This window comes from Melopsittacus undulatus, chromosome 1, assembly GCF_012275295.1.
Source record: "Melopsittacus undulatus isolate bMelUnd1 chromosome 1, bMelUnd1.mat.Z, whole genome shotgun sequence".
Taxonomy (NCBI): domain Eukaryota; kingdom Metazoa; phylum Chordata; class Aves; order Psittaciformes; family Psittaculidae; genus Melopsittacus; species Melopsittacus undulatus.
In genome coordinates, this window is record NC_047527.1 from 101,885,136 (window position 1) to 101,903,858 (window position 18,723).

Here is an 18,723-nt window from a genome sequence, read left to right on the forward strand (position 1 = left end):
CTTGCAAAATAGGCTAATACAGATTTGATGTCTTACTGAAGTACTTGCTGCAAAAAGTACAGTTGGGAATGCTGCTGTCTCTATGGGAACATCTTAGGCTATATTTAGGAAAAGTAAATTAAGCTTAGTCTCCTCAGATGAGTGAGGGTTTGGTGTGGCTTTGGTTGGAGGTGTGGTATTTTTGAGGGGAAAGAGGGTAGAAGAATGTTTTGGTGAACCACTTGTTTCATACCTTTCATGTCAAAAAAGAGTATCAGAAGTGTCATCTTTGTTTGGGTCAGCCCTTTCGAGGGAGGAGGCAGAAAGTAAGCTTAATTTCACAACCTTAGGTGGTGAATTTGGTCATTGAGGGGGAAGAGAACCCAAACTTCTATTTTAAACTGAAAAATTTAATAAGGAAATGAGCCAGTCATAGTTATGGTGCCCGGCCATATTCCTTAGGTTTGGCTCATGCTTCAACTTGAAAAATTAGTGGAATGGAGGCTTAAGATGTGCAGGCAGTGGATAGCTTGGTGTTCCGCACACCACGCTGTGCCTGTGGAGCACGTAAAAAGGGGCTTTAACAGCTCTCAGTAACTTCATCCTGATTTTATGGCATAGCTACCTAAGGAAAGTGAAGGCTGGGGTTGCAGAGGCCATGCGGGTGTCTGTGCCTAGTGCAAGTCTTTGTACAATTGTACAGTGTGTAATAAATAGGTTTAGAGAGTGTTTTCTTTAACTTGTTTTTCACGTGGTTTTGTTTAATCGGCATTGGTTCAAAGACTGGGTATTATATCAGCTTTGAATTAATGTTTGGGGAAAACTGCAGCTGCTAGAGTTGTATGATGGCTTCAGATGCCAGACTGTTGCTCACTTGTATCTGCTTTTCCTATGTGTTAGCTGCTCGGCATTCGGAGAGTTGTTCTTTTCTGCTGTTCCCACCATGTTACGTGTCAGCACAATCCAAGGCAGAGCAGATCCGATACTGTACATAGTTTTGCTCTATAAACACATGCTTGTTTACATTTGCTTCACTGCCGTTCTGACTCTGCTCCTCTTCCGATGCCAGAGGGTATCAGCCGTGACTAACAAGACTCTGAGATGCTGCCATTTTGACCCCATGTGCTGCTCATGTTTCCATTTGTTTGTTTCTTCTTTGCCTTCCCTCCAAGCATTTAACAAATTATTATTAAATTTCTTCCAGAATTTAAGAGGCCAACCTGGGAGCAATTCAAAACAGTTGAGAAACTCGAACATGTGATTTGGTTACTAACTGCTACTTTATGGTTGAAGACAAACTTAAGTGCTGAGTCCTTGTTTTGTTAGTGCTGCATGTAAAATGGAAATGAAGCAATCCCTTTTTTTGCAAATAGGGTGTTGTGGGTTTTTTTGGTGTATAAAACCTAGTTCTTATTGACTGTTGCAGCTTGATTGTAAGCTGCTGCTAATATTTGTCAAAACCATCTTGGAATGTACACTCTGACGCACGTGCAGTTACTGCTTATTTAAAGCATTCTGCAGAAGCTCAGCATTGCAGATTTTGATTCTTTAAACTGGGAGGTCTTTGCTGATCCAGCTTCACAAAACTGTGACGTGACATACACCAACATTGCAAATGCACAGAATTCTTTTTATCAGCAGAAGAGGCCGGTTTGGATTCATGGGGCACATCTGCTGGTGAACTTTGTGCAGTCTGCCTTGGGTTTTTTTTTCCCCCCTTCTTTTACTAGAAGAAAGGTTTGTTTGTTGGCTGCCTGCTCGGGGTGGGACAGGAATGTAATGCATGCACAGACTGCACAGTATTTCCTGTTCAACTGCCGCTCCAAACCTCGGCACTGGGAAACTCTCCAGATCGAGCAGCTCAGTCCTTGCTCATACGATGAAGAAATGCTGCAGCTTCTGAAATGCTTTGATATTTTTACAGAAAATATATATTTGTAAAGTGATTCTTCATAGTGTGCTTTAAATGCATCAGATTCTATGGTTATTGCTTTTACATTGTTTACAGATTACTGTGGCTGAGACAGAACATTAAGCTTCTGGAAGCACTATAGGTACAGAGAGATGGCTTCATAATATACTGAAAAAAAGTTATGTTTATTTTGTAGTATAATGTATCTTCATAATGTTGCCTGTTTAGTTCAGTTAGCTTTGGTTTCCATCTGACTAAAACCAGTAGTAATCTTTTGGCACTGAAGCTGTGTTTGCATCATTTGCTCTTACTTTCTTTTGTCCTTAAACTGCTCTGAAGCATCTCTTTTTCATTACATAAGTTTTACTTCAGAAGTGAATCATAGAATCATCAAGTGTTTTGGGTTGGAAGGGACCTTAAAGATCATCTAGTTCAGGCTGAGAGAGCTGGGCTTGTTCAGACTGGAGAAGAGAAGGCTCTGGGAAGACCACAGGGCAGCTTCCTAAAGGGTGCCTAAAGGGGACCTACAGCTAGAGAGTGGCTATTGACAAGGGCAGTATTGACAGGACAAGAGGTAATGGCTAAACTGAAGGAGGGTAGATTTCAATGAGATACTAGGAAGAAATTCCTTCCTTTGAGGATGGTGAGGCACTGGCACAGGTTGCCCAGAGAAGCTGTGGCTGCCCCATCTGGCAGTGTTCCAAGGCCAGGTTGGATGTAGCTTTGAGCAACCTGGTATAATGTAAGGTGTCCTTGCCCATGGCAGGGGGTTGAAACTTGATGGCCTTTAAGGTGAAGTATTTTGCTGTAGCAAAAGGAAAAAAACTTGGAGTTTGATCGCATCTGCCAACAAACATTTGAACTCTAGTGCTGCAACCTTGCCTTGACTGTAGTGTGAAAATGAGATGGGGGCGTTATTTCTTCTTAATTTTTCTTATTTTTTTTCCAAGTGGCTCTGGGTCTTTGTACATGCGGCAGCTCTGTTACAATTTCAGACTGCCACCTGTGAAGTGTGGCTGGCTATTTATTTTATTTACTAGTTTTACTTACTTTTCTAAAGCAGATGTATATTTTGAGAATATGTATGTATCTGCAGATGTGTATTTCTTCTCAGAAAAAGCATATACTAGGAAAAGGCTCAACTATGAGCTCCATGTACATGTGCATAATGCATATTTGCATTAAAAAATGTAGTACATCCTTGTACTTTTTTTTTTTGTCTGCTCAGCAGTTGTTTCATCCTTCATGAAAAGAGTGTGAATAGGTCAGCCTTGAAGACCAGGGTATGCATAGTCCTTGGTGCACTCTTGCAGGATACCTGTGCTGATGGGTTGGGTGGATGACAGCACAGGACAGGTACCAAGGCTCTTCTTGAGCTTGGAGGAGAAGCCAGGCAAGGATGGATGGGCACATTCGGCATCTTTTTAAACAGTGTCCAGCTGTTTCTATAGAAGGCAAAGGTACAGCAGGTCCCTGGCTCATCTTGGAGTTGTTACTAGAGTGCTGCTGGAAGTAGGCATCTCTTCTTTGTATTCTCAGCCATCTTCTGTCCCTGGCTGTTCCAGTGGCAAGCGTTAAAATGAAAGTATTAAATGTTAATTAGTTCCTTCCTGGATCACAAGGAGACTTACTTTTAAGTCCTTTGGAGATACTTTGGAGTAGCATGTGCCACTTCTCAAAGTTGGAAGTGGTCTGTCACCCTGTCAGCTTGTTGAGCACTGGAGCAGGAAAGGAGGCAGCCAGTATCCACACTGTTTGATTTGAACTTGATGGTATTTCACCCAGAACATAGTTCAGCAGGTTAATTATGTTATTAAAAGAGTTTTTTAACTTTCCCAGTTTGTTACGAAGCAGTGGTTCTGCCTTCATTCTTTGAGCTGAATAAATGCAAAGACTTGGGCTGTCAGATACATTTCTTTTAACACAGTATTTTCTAGTAGCAACCCACCTAACTTTTTAGGTATTGCAGCAGTGTAAGAGCACAGGTGTGTTAATCATAGAATCATAGAATAGTTAGGGTTGGAAAGGACCTTAAGATCATCTAACTCCAATCCCCCTGCCATGGGCAGGGACATCTTGGCTTATGTGAGAAGCAGACACATAAAATACAAAGGTTATACCATGGTATGCAAGTATGTCCAACCAAATCTCAGTGTGCAGACTGAAGGGCACCAAGTTTTTTACGGTTTTGGAATTTGCCTTGGGATCCATCAAGTTTTCTATGCTATTTTCAGGGTTTTATCCCTCTTTGTCAGTTAAGAGGCTTCTATGTACAGCTGGTGTTTTTAACATTTTCTAGCTGTTTCTCATGATGCATCACAACCTTGTACAGAGAGTGCAGTGCTGGGTTCTCAGTTGTGTATTAGAAAAATTACTTCAGAATTTCACTGCTTTTGATCCTTAGACAATGAATACCTGATAACCAGCAGCAGGTATTTAATCCATCCAGATTTGAGAACTGCAGTGAATAATTTATGTAGGGCAAAAGAAGGGAAAATAAGCACTCTAAGCTGCTGCAACAAAAATGTTTCAAAGCTTTGGTTAGGTAAAGGCCTTTTTTATTCCTACAGCATTAGATGTCATGAGTTGACATTTGCCCCAGTTATGTTTCTCCTTTTGTCCTAGCTACTATGTGAAGGTGTATTGTTATAGGACTTTTGCAGGTAGGAAAGCAAACTGTAACATTCTGATACCCACTAGATAGCTTCTCTTTGAATGAGATAAGCTGTTCTTGCATAACCATTTGATCTTAGCGTACAGGTGCAGCTTCTGAGCTTGTTTTCCAGAACATCATGGAGTGGGCTAATGAGAGTAATGTTCAGTTTCCCCTAAAATTCCTGAAAGTTCATAAATCAGATTGACATTTTTTTTTTCAGATGCAAATGCAGTGACCTACTTGAAATAGGTTAAAGTCAGGTAAAGAAGAGATTATCTCAAAAGCAAAACCAAGTTACTTGTTTATTTTTTCCTCATGTCCCCACCTGTCTTGCATATTTCAGGTTTTATTTCTTGGACCTTCTCCATGTGATCAGCTCCATCCAGAGCAGACTATTAATTCAGTGCATGGGAAACAGTTTGGCAGGGGGGAAGAATTAAATGTCTTAGAAAGCTTTTCTTTTGCTCAACTAGTCTGGAATCCCTCCTTTCAAAGAAGTAATTTTGGTGGAAAAAACAAAATCTGAAGTTTCTTTAATTATGTTTTGGGGGAAAGAGAGTTTGCCAGCTTCAGTTGTAATGATGATTCTGGGGTGTATCGTGTCAAGTATAAAGAAAGCAATTTCCTTGGGTTATACATGTATCAAGGTTAATCCAGGTGTGGGTGGTTGTTGCAGGTATGTGGCAGTGGTGTTATTGCTATATTTTCTCCAAAGTTTATGTGGAAGATTAAACCTTTCAATGGTAAACTGCAGATAACTTTGGTTTTAAAGGCCATGTGGACATCGCATGCAGATTTGGCATCAAGTGTTGTAAAATAATTCCTACCCTGATCAATGCATCACAAATACAGGAGCCCTATAAGAAATTTAATGATTTTCTGCTACGTAACTGTTTCTAGTGCGAGTCCTGTAGGATATAAAATCTTATTTTTTCTTATCAGATACAGCCTTTTAAGAAGGGTAAGAAATTATTCATCTCTAATCATGTATAAATCTCAAAACTGCTTCCCTTTGAAGACAGGCTTTAATACCACTTTATTCTGACTTGTCTCTTTCCATTTTGTATTATAAACAAACTTGTTAGCAGAGAGCTCACGATATGCAGATGTTCATTTTATTGCATTTAGCGAGTTCATCTGTAAAGGCACGGAAAGTCTCTTCATTACCCAGTTTAGGGGGAACTGGCTATGGCATTCATTTAATTAGGAAAAAATCAGCTGTAATTAGCTCACTCGTGAGCTGCAGAGGAATGGGCTGGATTAGGAACCCTCCAGTCAACCAGTGGTGATGTCTTGCTGCAGCAGCGCAGGGTTCATTGTACGACAGCGGCACAACAAGCTGGGTTTGTAAATTCACACAGCTACAGCAAAATTTGGTGGAAGAAATACTGAACTAAACTTCTTTAGCATACAGTACATGAGGGAAGAGCTTTTTCTTTACGGTGTAACTTGTGCTGCTGTTGGAACTGTCCTGGTGGAAGAAGAGCAGCTCAACCCTTCTGCCTCCAAAGGATGGTCTGAATGAAAGGAGGTTTGGGAAAATGGTGTAGGTGTCTTCTATTAGCATGTTCTTGTATTAATTTCTATTACAATGTTTGTAGTAGTTGGGGTTTGTTGTTTTGTTTCTTTTTTTCTTTCTGTTCCCTTTGTATAGCCACTAAGTATGGTTGTGTATCTTCCATTTAAACCTACGTCATTGCAGCAATTTATTTTAAAATTTGCCTTCATTTTTCCTTGACCCCCTCCCCAACCTTAGTAATGTTGTGGGTTCATTAGGACTCTCTAGAGGGCCTCGATAATCATAGCTCTGTGAACCATCTTTGGATTCCAGAAACTTGCAGGCAATTCAAGAAGTAACTTGGGCACAAGCAGAGGGTAGCACACAGATTACGAGCAGTGAGGCTTGGCATCAGAAGTAACGTCTGGAAATTGTAGGTGAGACCCTGCACTTTCAACTCAGGGGAAACCTGCACCAAAGGGACTTTGCTAGCAGACAGGAAGAGCTGTGCTCCTGTTTCTGACCTTGTCTGCAAATAATCTATTACAAATTCAGCTAATTTGACAAAGTGCTTTGCTGAGGGCTATTGCAGACCACCAGGAGATCCCTGGAGAAGAAGTTACAGAGGGATCTGTGCGGTCGGCTCTTCAGTGTAGCATTAAACCATATGGAAAAGGGAATAAGGAAATAAGGTGACAGAATTTGTAAGGGAAAGGGGTGCAGGTTTGTTTGTGTGTGTATGTGAATGTGTGTGTATATATGTGCATTTGTCTATAGATTTAAAACATAACTGTGAAGAGTTGTAGGAAGGTGACATGATTTTGAAATACTAACTTCTACAATAGCAGATGAAATTAAGTGTGGAATTTTCTGCATGGGAAGACATAATTCTTGATTTACATTTGCAACGATGCCTGAAATATCTACTAATGAAGAGATCTTAGTGTTATAATAGAACTTCTGAAAAATCAGATTAGCTTGTTGTAAAACTCAAGATATGAGGAATTACGAGAAAAGAGAAGAAAGCATTTTGTGGGTGTGTAAATTCATAGTGCTCATCTTTCATCCTGTGGTTCTTGTCCATCTTCTCCTGCTCAAAAGTGCTAGAGGTGGTACAAAGATCAGAAACAAGTACGGTCAGAGTTAAGGAATAGCTAAACTGCTGACTGACCTGTGGACCTTCTAGCCACAGGATACTTTTTACAGTAGAAGTTGGTGTAGGTTTAAAACGTGATGGGACAGTGTCATGAAAGAGGAATTTGTTGAGGACTGTTGCATACTCAGTTGATGTCTTCAGGTAAGAAGTCCTTAAACTGCAGTTAGAGTGCACCTGGGGGAGTGCTAGGGGAAAGCATCACCCCAGTCTTGCTTTGCTCCTTTCTTCACCTCTTCTGCAGATATCTGCTGGTTACAGTCTTCACAGATAACATGTTGTCATATGGTGAAATTGTTTTGCCTGGGCTTTCTTGGTGCACAGAGATTACATGTTTGGTATGCAGTGTTCAGGATGTAAAAGGTCACCTAAAATTGTCTTAAGCCCTCAGTGGTGATAGGGGTAATGAGTATAGTACTTCTGTGGATGTCCTAGGAAATCAGTTCCAGAAATCAAGGTTGTAACTTCCAAAAGATGGAGATGAAAAAAAAAGAAAAAGTCCTCTAAATTCCATATGCTGGCTGCTGCTCAGACTTGGAGTTTAGATAATGCAGCTTACCATTCCAATATCATTGCTGCCTGCTCTTAACTATGAAGCTTTTAAGGAGTGACAGGTTCTGTCCTTTGCAAGTTTTTTTTCTTTAAAATTTACTGGCATCCAGAGTAGCTGAGTTTATGGTACTAATTCAGTATTAATGCTTCTTTACACCTTCAGAGTTAGTTATATTTGTGCTTTATATATCACTGCTGTAAGAAAGGCAAACAGCACATGTGTTGGGCCAGTGTAACCAAGGAAGGAGGAACTATTTTCTGTGATGCACATCACTGTTGTAATTGCTAAAAATGAGATATGCAGATATTTCCAACATACCTGTGTGTGTTAATACAGCATGGCACATAAAACCACTTGAGAACTTCCTTACTGCACCCTCAATTATAATTTGTTAAGTCATAGTAAAGTGTCTATAATATAGTATTAAAAAACCCCAAACCCTGATCTCTTCAAAATAACATCTGAATTAGTGGAGAGACCTGTTGAAACACAGCTGTGTTATGAATGGCAAAATTGCAAGATGAAAAACAACATGGAGGATTCTTTTTCCTAGAACAAATATTTCACTTAATGAAGGCAAGTGGCCAGATTTAAAATGTACAGTTTGATCACAGAAGACAAATATTCTTAAAAGAGTTGAACAAATCAGTAGCTTTTGTCTGAGATTTTTTTAATGTTTATTTAGACTATTTACTGCCTCTTTCTGTCATCTAAGTAGAAAAGATACAAATGTTGGTTCTTAAATGGTAGTGATGTGCCTGCTGATGAGCTACACAGCTGAGACTTAAAGTTATGAAATTAAAACCGCTGTTGTAATTTATACCTGATTGAAGGGCTTGCTGCGAACAGCAGCTCAGAGCAGCGAAGTGGAAAGAGATCTGAGGAATCACTAGAGATGGGAGAGGGGTTTGTTATAAGCATCTCCTGGCCATGTGCATCCTGATAAAGCCATAACCATTGGAGCCCATGTGACATCCCAGCCTTCTCTCCATTAAGTGCTGCAGCAGTGTTTAATGGGCAGCATGCCTCTTGAAAATTTGGGACTTCATCCCTTAAGCTGTTAACATGGCTCTTTGCATGTCCAGCCAATTCTGGGTTTGATCTTCAGCGTTACAAGGTTCGGGGCAAACATGACGTGGCTTAGGTAAATTTTTGCCTTGTATGCTCTTTGTATTCATTAACCTCCTGAAGACTAAGCTCAGGAGTACTCTGCAGCATTTCTTATGCAAACATTTGGTAATCAGTTTTTCTTGCTTAACGCTAACTTTTTACTAACTTGATAGAAATGTTGAAGAAGTACCTCAGACCCAGCCTGGAATATAAACTGGACTTCATCATGAAATGCAGTCTTGGCTTTTGGAGGACTATTTTATGCATAAAAATTGTTTGCAGAATGAAGTTTAACGTTAGTCTTGTACCTTACTAAGTCCAGGAAAAACAAAACCTGTTGATGAATGCTTTTTTTCATTCAAAAAAAAAAAAGAGCATTTCTGTTTTAAGCATTCAAATGTGATTATTTGCTGTCAGGTTTTTAAGTAGAAGCTGAAAACAAAATACTAATATTATTAAAAGGTTTCTGTAGCACCAGCTATAGAGCAGGACACAGCATTATGCTTCCCATTATAATTTCAGCATATTTCAGTGTTTAAGATCAGAAAGCAGTTCTCTCTGCCTGAATGATACTGCAGCAAACTTCCTTGTGCTTGTGATTTGAGTTCTCTTGAGAGCTGTTTTGCAGAAGTCTGTCATAGCTACACAGGTATCCTTCAGGGATTTCTAGACACATTTCTGCAAACAGAAACACATTTTGAGAATGAGTCTTTTACTGTAACTTACAGGAGCAATGACCACAGTTTTCTGTTTTAACTGGAGTGTTGAAAAGCAGTGTTCAGATTGGTTTTGGTTTACAAATGTCTTTGAAGATACAGTTCCTTAAACACACAAGACCTGCACAAATCTGCACAGTTCTGGCTATTGTGTTACCTGAGCAGTTCTTCAGTGGTGAAAGTTAAAAACCATTTCATTTTTTATACAAGTACACTTCCCTCTTATTAACAGTTAATAACTGAACATAAGCGCTGCTCAGTCCCTTAATATGCATTTTGACAAATATGGGAATATGTACTATACAGGGAACAGAACGTTAGTGTTGGACCTGTTGGACACCTTGCAAGTGCTTTGAGAGGAGAAAGTATTGATGGGTAGTTTATGCCAACCTTACGTAATCAGAAAATTGTTTGTTTTCAGAGAGTGCTTGGCAGTTCACTCAAAATCTGCAACATGAGGCTTTCTTGTCAAAGCAGACACTTGTACCTGAGCACCTTCAAAGCATGGTGGTATCTCTTAAGTCTCCATGGGGAGATCTGTTCCATTTCATACACAGTTCTTCTTTCACTGAAGTTTTCTTTATAGATTAATAATTGTATTATTTGTATTTCTGTTGCCAATTGCCTTGATTGCATGAGTTATTTGTCATAAGAGAGAAGGCAGATGTATGTGGCAGTTCCCTAAATCTGAGGAAGGAAGGAAAGATGGGTAATTATATATTGATGTGTGTAATGGAACTTACTAAGAATGTCACTTGCCCTCTAACTTGGATAGGGGAAGTGTTTTGTTCCTTCTAATGTAGAATGTAAAGAAACTATGTAATGTGTAGAACCAAGTGGATTAATCCACAACTTCGATAGCATCCTTTTTTTTTCTCAGTGTAATCCGCTCTTTAAAGTTTGATACTTTAAGATGGGCTGCTGCATAGCTGTGTAAAAGTACTTAAAAATAACTTGTTTGGGCATGTATTTTAAATGGAATCATTTGTTAACTTGAAAAGGAAGCCATTAATCTTTGTAGGCTAAAATATTCCTCCACTTAAGGATAAGAAGGGTAAGTGGGTCCTGGCTAAGGTACAGCATGGGGGTGCCTGTGTGTGGCTGGGGGTGTGTGGTGGTTTTGCACAGTATTCATGGTAATGAGCAGTTACTTACATGATTAACATGACATGGTTGCGCCTCATTGTGTTGGTGTGATAACAAGCTGAGTATTGATAGCATTCAGTACCGTGTGTTGCAGTTGTTCAGATAAACATCAAAGGCAAAGGGTTAGAGATGAAAAGAGCACACCTGCCTGGCCCTGCCCTGGAAGGGTGCTGAGTCCCTCAGGTAGGGCACTTCATTGACATAGGAAACACACACTTCTAGCTAACAATAGATCATTAATCGTGGTGATCAACTCGAGTATTACTTAAAGTATTCTAAAAACTTTTGCCAACTCATTTTATTTCGATGTGTGCTCAAGATCTGTTTTTTAGGAGTTTGAATCTTGGGGAAATCACTGAATGTCTTATGTGCATTTCTTTTCTCCAAACTTATATTTACAGTTGTTAGTCTTTAAAAATGGTACACTTGCTTTTATTGAGCGGTATGCAATTTTTTTACCAGTTTGGTTTTGTTATTTTGTTGGTTTTTTTGTTTGGGTTGGGTTTTTTTATCCTGGAATATCAACAAGAAGTTGAAAAGAACAGCCAGGACTCCTGACTTTGTTTAGTGACACCCTCTCCAGATTTGCTTCTGTAGCCAGTGTTACAGCCCACAGTGCTGCTGTCTGTGTTATGTCGTTTCTCCTCCACAATGTTGTCAAACAGTAACAGAGGAAACTTTTTTTGACCCTTGCAGGAGTTTGTGTTACACACATGATCATGTATTAGGCTAGAAAATGTGCCCAGGCATCAGTAGGCATTTATTGCATAGTCTTCTATTTTAGATCAGTTTGCTTCCTCAGAGACACATTTAGAAGCATTTTGTGTAATTTACAGTACCTAATCTGGATGTTTCTAGGAAAACTCAAAGTCTGTTACCTTAGTATGGCAAGACCTTTCATTGTACAGAGATCCAGGTTGATTAGTAATAGACTAACATCACCATGTGAGTTTGACAAGAAAATAAAGTGTTGAAACATTAGGAAGGGGGTCTCAATATGATGGAACTCGCTCTGAGGCTATCTTAAGACTTGAGAAGGACTTCTGAGGTAATAGCCTTAAATTCAGTCATAGTCTGGAAAGCTAGGTCTGTGCTGCATGAATTTATTTTTCTTCTGGTTTGTTTTGTGTCTCCTAGTGTCCCAATGTAATATCAGCTTGAAGAAGCAGAGGAGTCGAAGTATCTTTAGCACCTTATTCTGCTGCTTTCGTGACTACAATGTCGAACCACCATCTACCAACAGCACCAGTGCTCTGCCTCCTTTGGTGGAGGAAAATGGAGGACTTCAGAAGGTAAGGCCTTTATCTTTCTTTGCTCTTATATGGGTCTTTTGTAAATAAGGTTTAACTCTGTGCTTCTGAAGGTTTGCCTTAGTAGGTTTCCCTCATGGGGAACATTTTATTTATTACAGGAAAAAAATACTATTTTGGTGGGGAATTGCTATCTAGTCACCTGCAGTTTAAAATTGAACCTTTTTTTTATGAAGGGTATTAGCACTATTCATTTGATAAGCAAACATCATTTAAAACCTGAATAAGACACTAAAAATATTTAGACTTCTCATAAAACTTGAGATGCTGAGTTGTCTATAGCTTTGGTTCTCTTGCCCAACTACAGGAAGGTTAGAATGTGTCTACTGGAGTGTAGTGGAGCCTCTTTGAATGTCAGTTGAAAGGGTTTTCAGTGACATAAAACTAGTTTAGAATGGGGATAACATAATTGTTTAGACCTTTTTTCTAATCACTTCAGTGGTGTCAGCTTTTGGCCATTTTTCCAGGTTAAGTTTTGTTTGCCTAATAAGTCAAATTAAATGATAGAAATTTTCAGCAGTTCGAAGCAGTGCATGTGAGAGCAGCATGTTGCTTTCATTGAGTTTTAGCAATTATATTGCTTTAACATATTTATAAAATCAAAATACAAATGATTTTATATTCTTTTTAAATCTGATAACACTGAGCATTTGTGTTATGAACTGAAGAATCTCAGTTCAATATAGCAAACATAAGAATACCATCTCTTCCATACCACACTGTTTTTCTCAAAACTCCACTAGTCCCATACTCTCACTTGAAACACGATTCCCCTTGCACTTTCCTAGGACTTTAAAGGATTGCAAATATAGGATTATCCATGATGGGGAATAATAGCAGAAATGGAGGTGTTTCTTTTATTTTCACCCTTCTGCTCTTCACAATAATTTTTTATGTTTGATGCAGCTGATCTTTTTCTTGCCTTGTCCAGTCCATTTTATTTTTGTTTTGAATTTCTCTGGTTATGTTTTAATTCTGAAAAGCTCGGGAGAGAGCAGAGGAGCTGTTTGGTGGGAGAGAGGAAAGGAAAGCAAATTAAAGTGATGGAGGCTGAGAATATGTGTGGAGGTAGAGCCTGAACTGCAACGATTCATGCTGAAACTGCTAATGTAGAGGTGAAATGCACTGAAATTCTTTTGCCAAGAGCAGTTGAATGTGTATTTTTAGACTTATTTTGCCAGCCAAAGTACATTTTTACTGAAATGAGGAAAATCTAGCTGGGTTATGCCGAAGGGAAAGCTGAGTAGTGTGTAGCCTGTGTGCACATTTTCACCTGAGAAACAAAGGAATGGGAAACTAGTAAGATTCCCCTTTCCACTGTGCTAGGGAATAGCAAGAAGGAAGGCTGCTAATGGCAAAATTAAAACTGAGAGAAAGTGGGAGTTTATGACAAAGAAAAACATAAAGAAATTGAGTTTACTTTTTCTTTAGAAAATGTAAGTTAAAATGTTCTAAAGTCAGTAGTTTTCAGGGTGCATTTTGTAAGGCACTTAATTACTTTCTAAATATATCTTACACCTTGAGCTAGTGATTGCATATATGTTCACATAAGCTTCCATCCTCACTCTGTGCTACCTTAGTTTTGAAGTTGTGCAACAGTTGTACACAAGCCCAAGACAAAAATCATAGAATTAGTATGATTACCAGACTACAGCTTAATAGAGTAAAAAAAAAAAAAAAGAGGAATATGTTTGCATTTTCTTTAAATGAAATGAAAGCACTCAGATGCTTACAAATCTTAGCAGAAGAAATCAAGCATAGCTAAGCTTTTGGGTGGTTCTTAAGTGAGCGGAAAGAAGTCTGTGACATTCTAGTAACATTTTTATGTGGTTTTATATGCTCTTTTTATTTTGAGTGTTAAGATGGTTAGTGTAAGTAGGAAATTCTTTTAAAGAAAAAAAAAAAGAGTGTGAAGTCTTGGGTATATTTGAGTATTGTTACACTGTCAGGCTAGTTGCTTTTTACCAGGAGAGCTGTGTTTTAAAACTGTGCAGGCTGGTTGAATTTGGTCAAGTTACACTAAGCATCGTGTTTAGATTCAGAAGTGATAAATAAGTTGGGGGAAAGTGCATGCAGCAGTGGGCCTCCGTTTCTAATTTGATAAAATTAAATATCCGGGAATGGCAAAATTACTTGATGTAGGAGAGAAGAAAGCCTGGCAACACACTGCTTAAACTCCTCTGCTGTTTGATTATCATTCTGATTGCGAGGTTAGAATAGTTTAAATTCTGGTCAGCTGCTGTTCAGATGGTCACTGACTTGTATCTGTTATCATTTTTTTTGTATATTTTATTAATTATCACCTCACAGGTGATCTCTGACCCTGGCCCAGTCAGTTCATGTGCTGTGACCCTTTTCTTTAAAAATGGAAAAAGAAAATTGCACAGTAATCTTAAACAGTTAAAATTCAAAACTAGCATAGATTGGCTTGGATGTGCTTTCCTTCCATCTTTACTGTTCAGTAGAGTTGTTACATGAAAATCAGTGATAAAAACTTCAGAGGAGGGGAAGGAATGGAGAAAGCTTCTGCTGGTTTCACAGGGATTCAGTGGTTTTTCTGTGTTGCTTCTGGCATGTTCTTGACATTTGAAGTTGATGTGACGAGTTAACTTCCTTCTAATTAGGTGTCTCAGTTCTTTAAATGCTAACCTGTTGTAAAGGAGGGAAAGCAGGGAAGAGTATTTTTGAAATTGAAAACACAGTTCAGAAATATTATTCAGAGTAATTGTGCTGATTTAATTTTTATTATTATTATTTTGCTGTATTAAAAAAAATGAAATCAGTGCTTGAAATAAATCACTGCTTCATTTAGTATCTTGCCAAATAATGTGACTTGATTATGCTTGTCAAGTCACTTCATAGGATTGGAAGAAACACCAATCTGAGCATGTTGTTGAATAAACAGGGGTTTTCAAGTGCTGACTTCTGTTCTGTTAGGGGAAAAAAAAGAAAATCCCAAAAACTTCTTTAAAATATTGAGTTAATTTTTAAACCTTCTACTCACAGAGCAGCTGCTTGTCCAAGTGTGACTTTAATACTGGTAATGAATGGTCCATTCTGTCTCTAAAGTTTCAATACAACATTTTTTCAATAGCAACTTGTATTTACTGAAACTGTTGTATATTTGTTTTTCTTAAAATGCAGCAGCTTTTTAGTGCAGCGGAAAAATATATTCTAAGATGCAGTATCAATTACAGTGGGTATATCAGCCTGTCTGCAGCTTGGATCCTGAGCCAGATGTGTCATTGAGAGCACATAATGTTCAGAATTCATGAAATCCTTGCTAATTTTTTCCTGCCTCCTCAGCAGCAGGCAGCTCACCAACACCTCCCAGCCAGGATTTTATTTTTAGGGGCCAGAGTGTTGGGAGAAGGAAGTGTTTTTTGTTTTCCTCTAAATAAATTCAAATCTCAATTTCTATTCTTCAGTTGGCAACTTGACTCAGTTTGTGTATTTTCTGGACATGCTTCTTGATTTAGGTTTTTATTTTTTCTGGGTAAGTTTGTTAGTGGAGTTTTGGAGTGTTTGCAGACATAAATTTCATCTGCAGGTTTCAAGGAGGCATCTAGATAAAGGTGAGAAATGCTGGATGCAAACTAGCTCTTTCTTTTCCCTTTGCTTTCAGTCATGTGGTGGGTGAGGGAGCTCTGACAAGTCTATCGACACTTTGCCATTTCACTTACAACCCACTTCCACTACAATCATCTTTGCTTTTGTTTCACAGTTAGATCCAAATTGGGCAGATGGCTCGTGTTCAAAATGAAGCATGAATGAGGAACAGGTTTTTTATGTTGGTTGGATTAGAGGAGAAGGTCTTGATCCACACCCAACAGGGAAGAAGACAGATTTAGAAGAAGGTTTATTCTTGGGGCAGCAGCTGCCCCTGCTGCTTTGCCTGTAACAGGAATGAAGCCAGAAAGGTCGAGTCCTTGAATTTCCACCTCACCTATCCTAACCACTACAAAAGTTAGGTCTCCTTCTTCACACTGCTTTTTTTTACTGCGCAATGCTGTCATCTCCAAGGTGATGCAGGAAAGCTGTTTAGATGACCTGTTGTTATGTCTCCAACTCTCTACTTCAGGGATCTCTATAATACAGTGCAGGAAAAAGAATCTTCTCTGTTCCACAGGAATATGGGTCACCAGAGCAATAAAAATAGCTTGCAGGGAGCTTATTCTTGAGGCCAAAGGTAGTATCTCCTTCATCTAAGACACACAGAGGAGCAACACAAGCATTGACTCTGATGGGGAGACTATTAATGGCAAGCTTTCCAAACAGACATGGAAACCAGTCTCACTCTCCAGTGTGGAGGAAGATAATTGAGATTAATGTAAATGATAGTACACTTTCTTCTGTTTAACCTTCATTGGTCAGAGCAAGAAAATTCCTAGTGTCTTGTATGGTTGATCACCATCAGCATGTGGTATGGCAGGTCTATTTAGAAAACAGAATCCCCCTTAGCAGTATTTTGTTTCCCCACTCTTTTTACTCACTCTGACCTTACTTGCCTCCCCTAAAGTTTTCTATATTGAGGCAAAGCTCAATATTCCAAAGCACTAAAAGAGTAAAATAGCAGCTGTATTATTTTTTTTAAAGAATCTGTCATGGTATAATACAAGGTTTGTGTTAAATGAACATGATAAATCTGTTCTGATCAGCAGCTTCTTTAAAGGGGTTATTCTTTAAAATGAAATAGCTCCTTATCTTTGAATACAAGCTGTTCTAAAAATAAAATTAAAAAAAAAGCCAAATAGCATGGCTTGTCACTTGGTGCTCATTGATCCTATACTCAAGTGTAGACAGCATTAATGAACAGACACAGTACAGAAAACGTGGCATGTCTCAAACTAAAATTACGTAGCTAAGGGAAAAGATAGGCGTTGTCGTTTCATCTGTATATATTGTGCCATGAAAAAAATAAACCACCTTATTTCAATGGCTGAACAAATCAGTTCCTGGGTTATCTTAGTGATACAATAGGGAAATTTTGGCATTCTAGGAACAGCTTTGTCCTGTTACCAGCATCAGGAGCTCGTGTAAAGACTTCAACAAATGCAGTCATCTGTCATCTATTTCAAACGATACTGTTATGACCTATTTCCCTTCCTGTTCCAAGGCATCAGGAAATGAGGCAGGACACTTTTAAAAAGTTTCCCATAGCAGGCTTGTTTTTAAAAAGCATTTGCCTGCTCGTCAACGCTTACACTTTAGCAGCAGAATTTTGCCTCTGTCTTTCTGTTTGTTCTTCCAGTTGTTGTCATTAACATTTAGATTTTGGCATAGGTACTTTAAGGGTTCCTCTTAGGAGGACACTTTTCTTCCTTGGTGTTTTTTATTTAAGAATTTCTACATGAAAAATAAAGCAAACAGTAGGGCAAGTCCTTTAGCAAGTTAGATTCTGGATTCCCACCAAAGTTATGAAGTCTAACAGTAATACCATGGGGTACAGCTCTTGCTTCAAGAGATTGCTGAAATAGAAAGCCAGTTACGCCACAGTGAGTGCCTCTTGAAGTTTGTGGGAAAACCTAATGTGATACACAGCTATATTTGTGTCCACAATTGAGATAATCTTGTACCGTAGCTGCCAATATGCCTCTGTTCTCGTATACTGTTTTCATGTGTTGACAGAAGAGGAGCTCCAGTTGTATTTTACTCTCTACCAGTGAATGCAAAAAATGTCTTTCAAAACAAAACACAGGTTTACAATCTGTGTTCCGCCTGTGTAACTATATCCTTGGTAACAGTTTGCTCATCAGGTAGTGTGACTGGCACCTACTCAAGTCCTCCTTTCTGAAATGGCCCATGAACTTCAGATTATGTTCCACTAACAGGAGTTTAACGTGCCGAATTACTTCCTTTTTTTTTCTTTTTGCCAGTTCCTTGAGAAAAATTTGGCTCCTGACCATTTCTTGTGTTTGCTTTTATAGAAATCAGGTACTTTTTACCAAAGCAAACTTCTTCGTAGGTCGTGGTAGTGGTTGCTCTCTAGCTGCTTCATCAGCTTCTCCGGATTTTGGTTAAATGTCACTAAAAGCTTCTGCTGTTCTAGCAGTAAAAAAGAGGACTTCAAAAATAGTATTGAATTACCTTTTGTTTGTCAGGGATGTGTCAACACCATGTTAGACTCCAAAACAAGTGAGCACAAGACTTTTTCAGCTGGAAGAGGATGTTCTAATGTTGAAAACAGCTCTTTCAATAGGTAGTCAGTCTGCTGGTAGTCAGAGGCCTGTGTTATCCAAGTAATTAGAGGATAAAATCTTTTACCTAAGCTTTGTTTGGGCTAGAAGGGTCAGCTTCCTTTTGTGCCCACCAGAAAGCAAGTATTTTTTAAGAGATGAGAAAATACAGACCCTACTTCCCAAAACCTTGTGTATTTGAGCTGGTGACCCCTACCAGCTGTTCTCCATTTGGAAGCTGGCTTGGTGTCCATATGTCAGGTCCCAGGATGAGAAGAAAAGGTCAAGTTGACCAAGACTGTCTTGCCTTCTCCCAAGTACAATACAGAAGTGAGACCATGGGAAAAACACTTGATACTGTTGCCTCTTTCTGGGTGAAGGAAGAGAGATTCCTTGGATTAGTTTGAGCATAGTTTCTTTCTTGGACATTTTGCTGTTGCCTAACTGAAAATGTTTTTTGTGAGGCAGTTGTCTCCAGTGAAGTTAACTCCAAGGAGTGAGCTTCTGCCATGCT

The 18,723-nt window shown here is 38.9% G+C and overlaps 1 protein-coding gene across 4 annotated transcripts in view; it reads left to right on the forward strand.

Annotated features, from left to right (window-relative positions):
* Positions 1-18,723, forward strand: part of CTDSPL (CTD small phosphatase like) — an 83,952-nt gene that overhangs the window by 36,311 nt on the left and 28,918 nt on the right. For all 4 annotated transcript variants that reach the window (XM_013129290.3, XM_031049759.2, XM_005150018.4 and 1 more), the window contains exon 2: positions 11,861-12,015. In XM_013129290.3, coding sequence (XP_012984744.1) covers positions 11,861-12,015 — 155 coding nt within the window. The remainder of the gene's footprint in view (positions 1-11,860; positions 12,016-18,723) is intronic.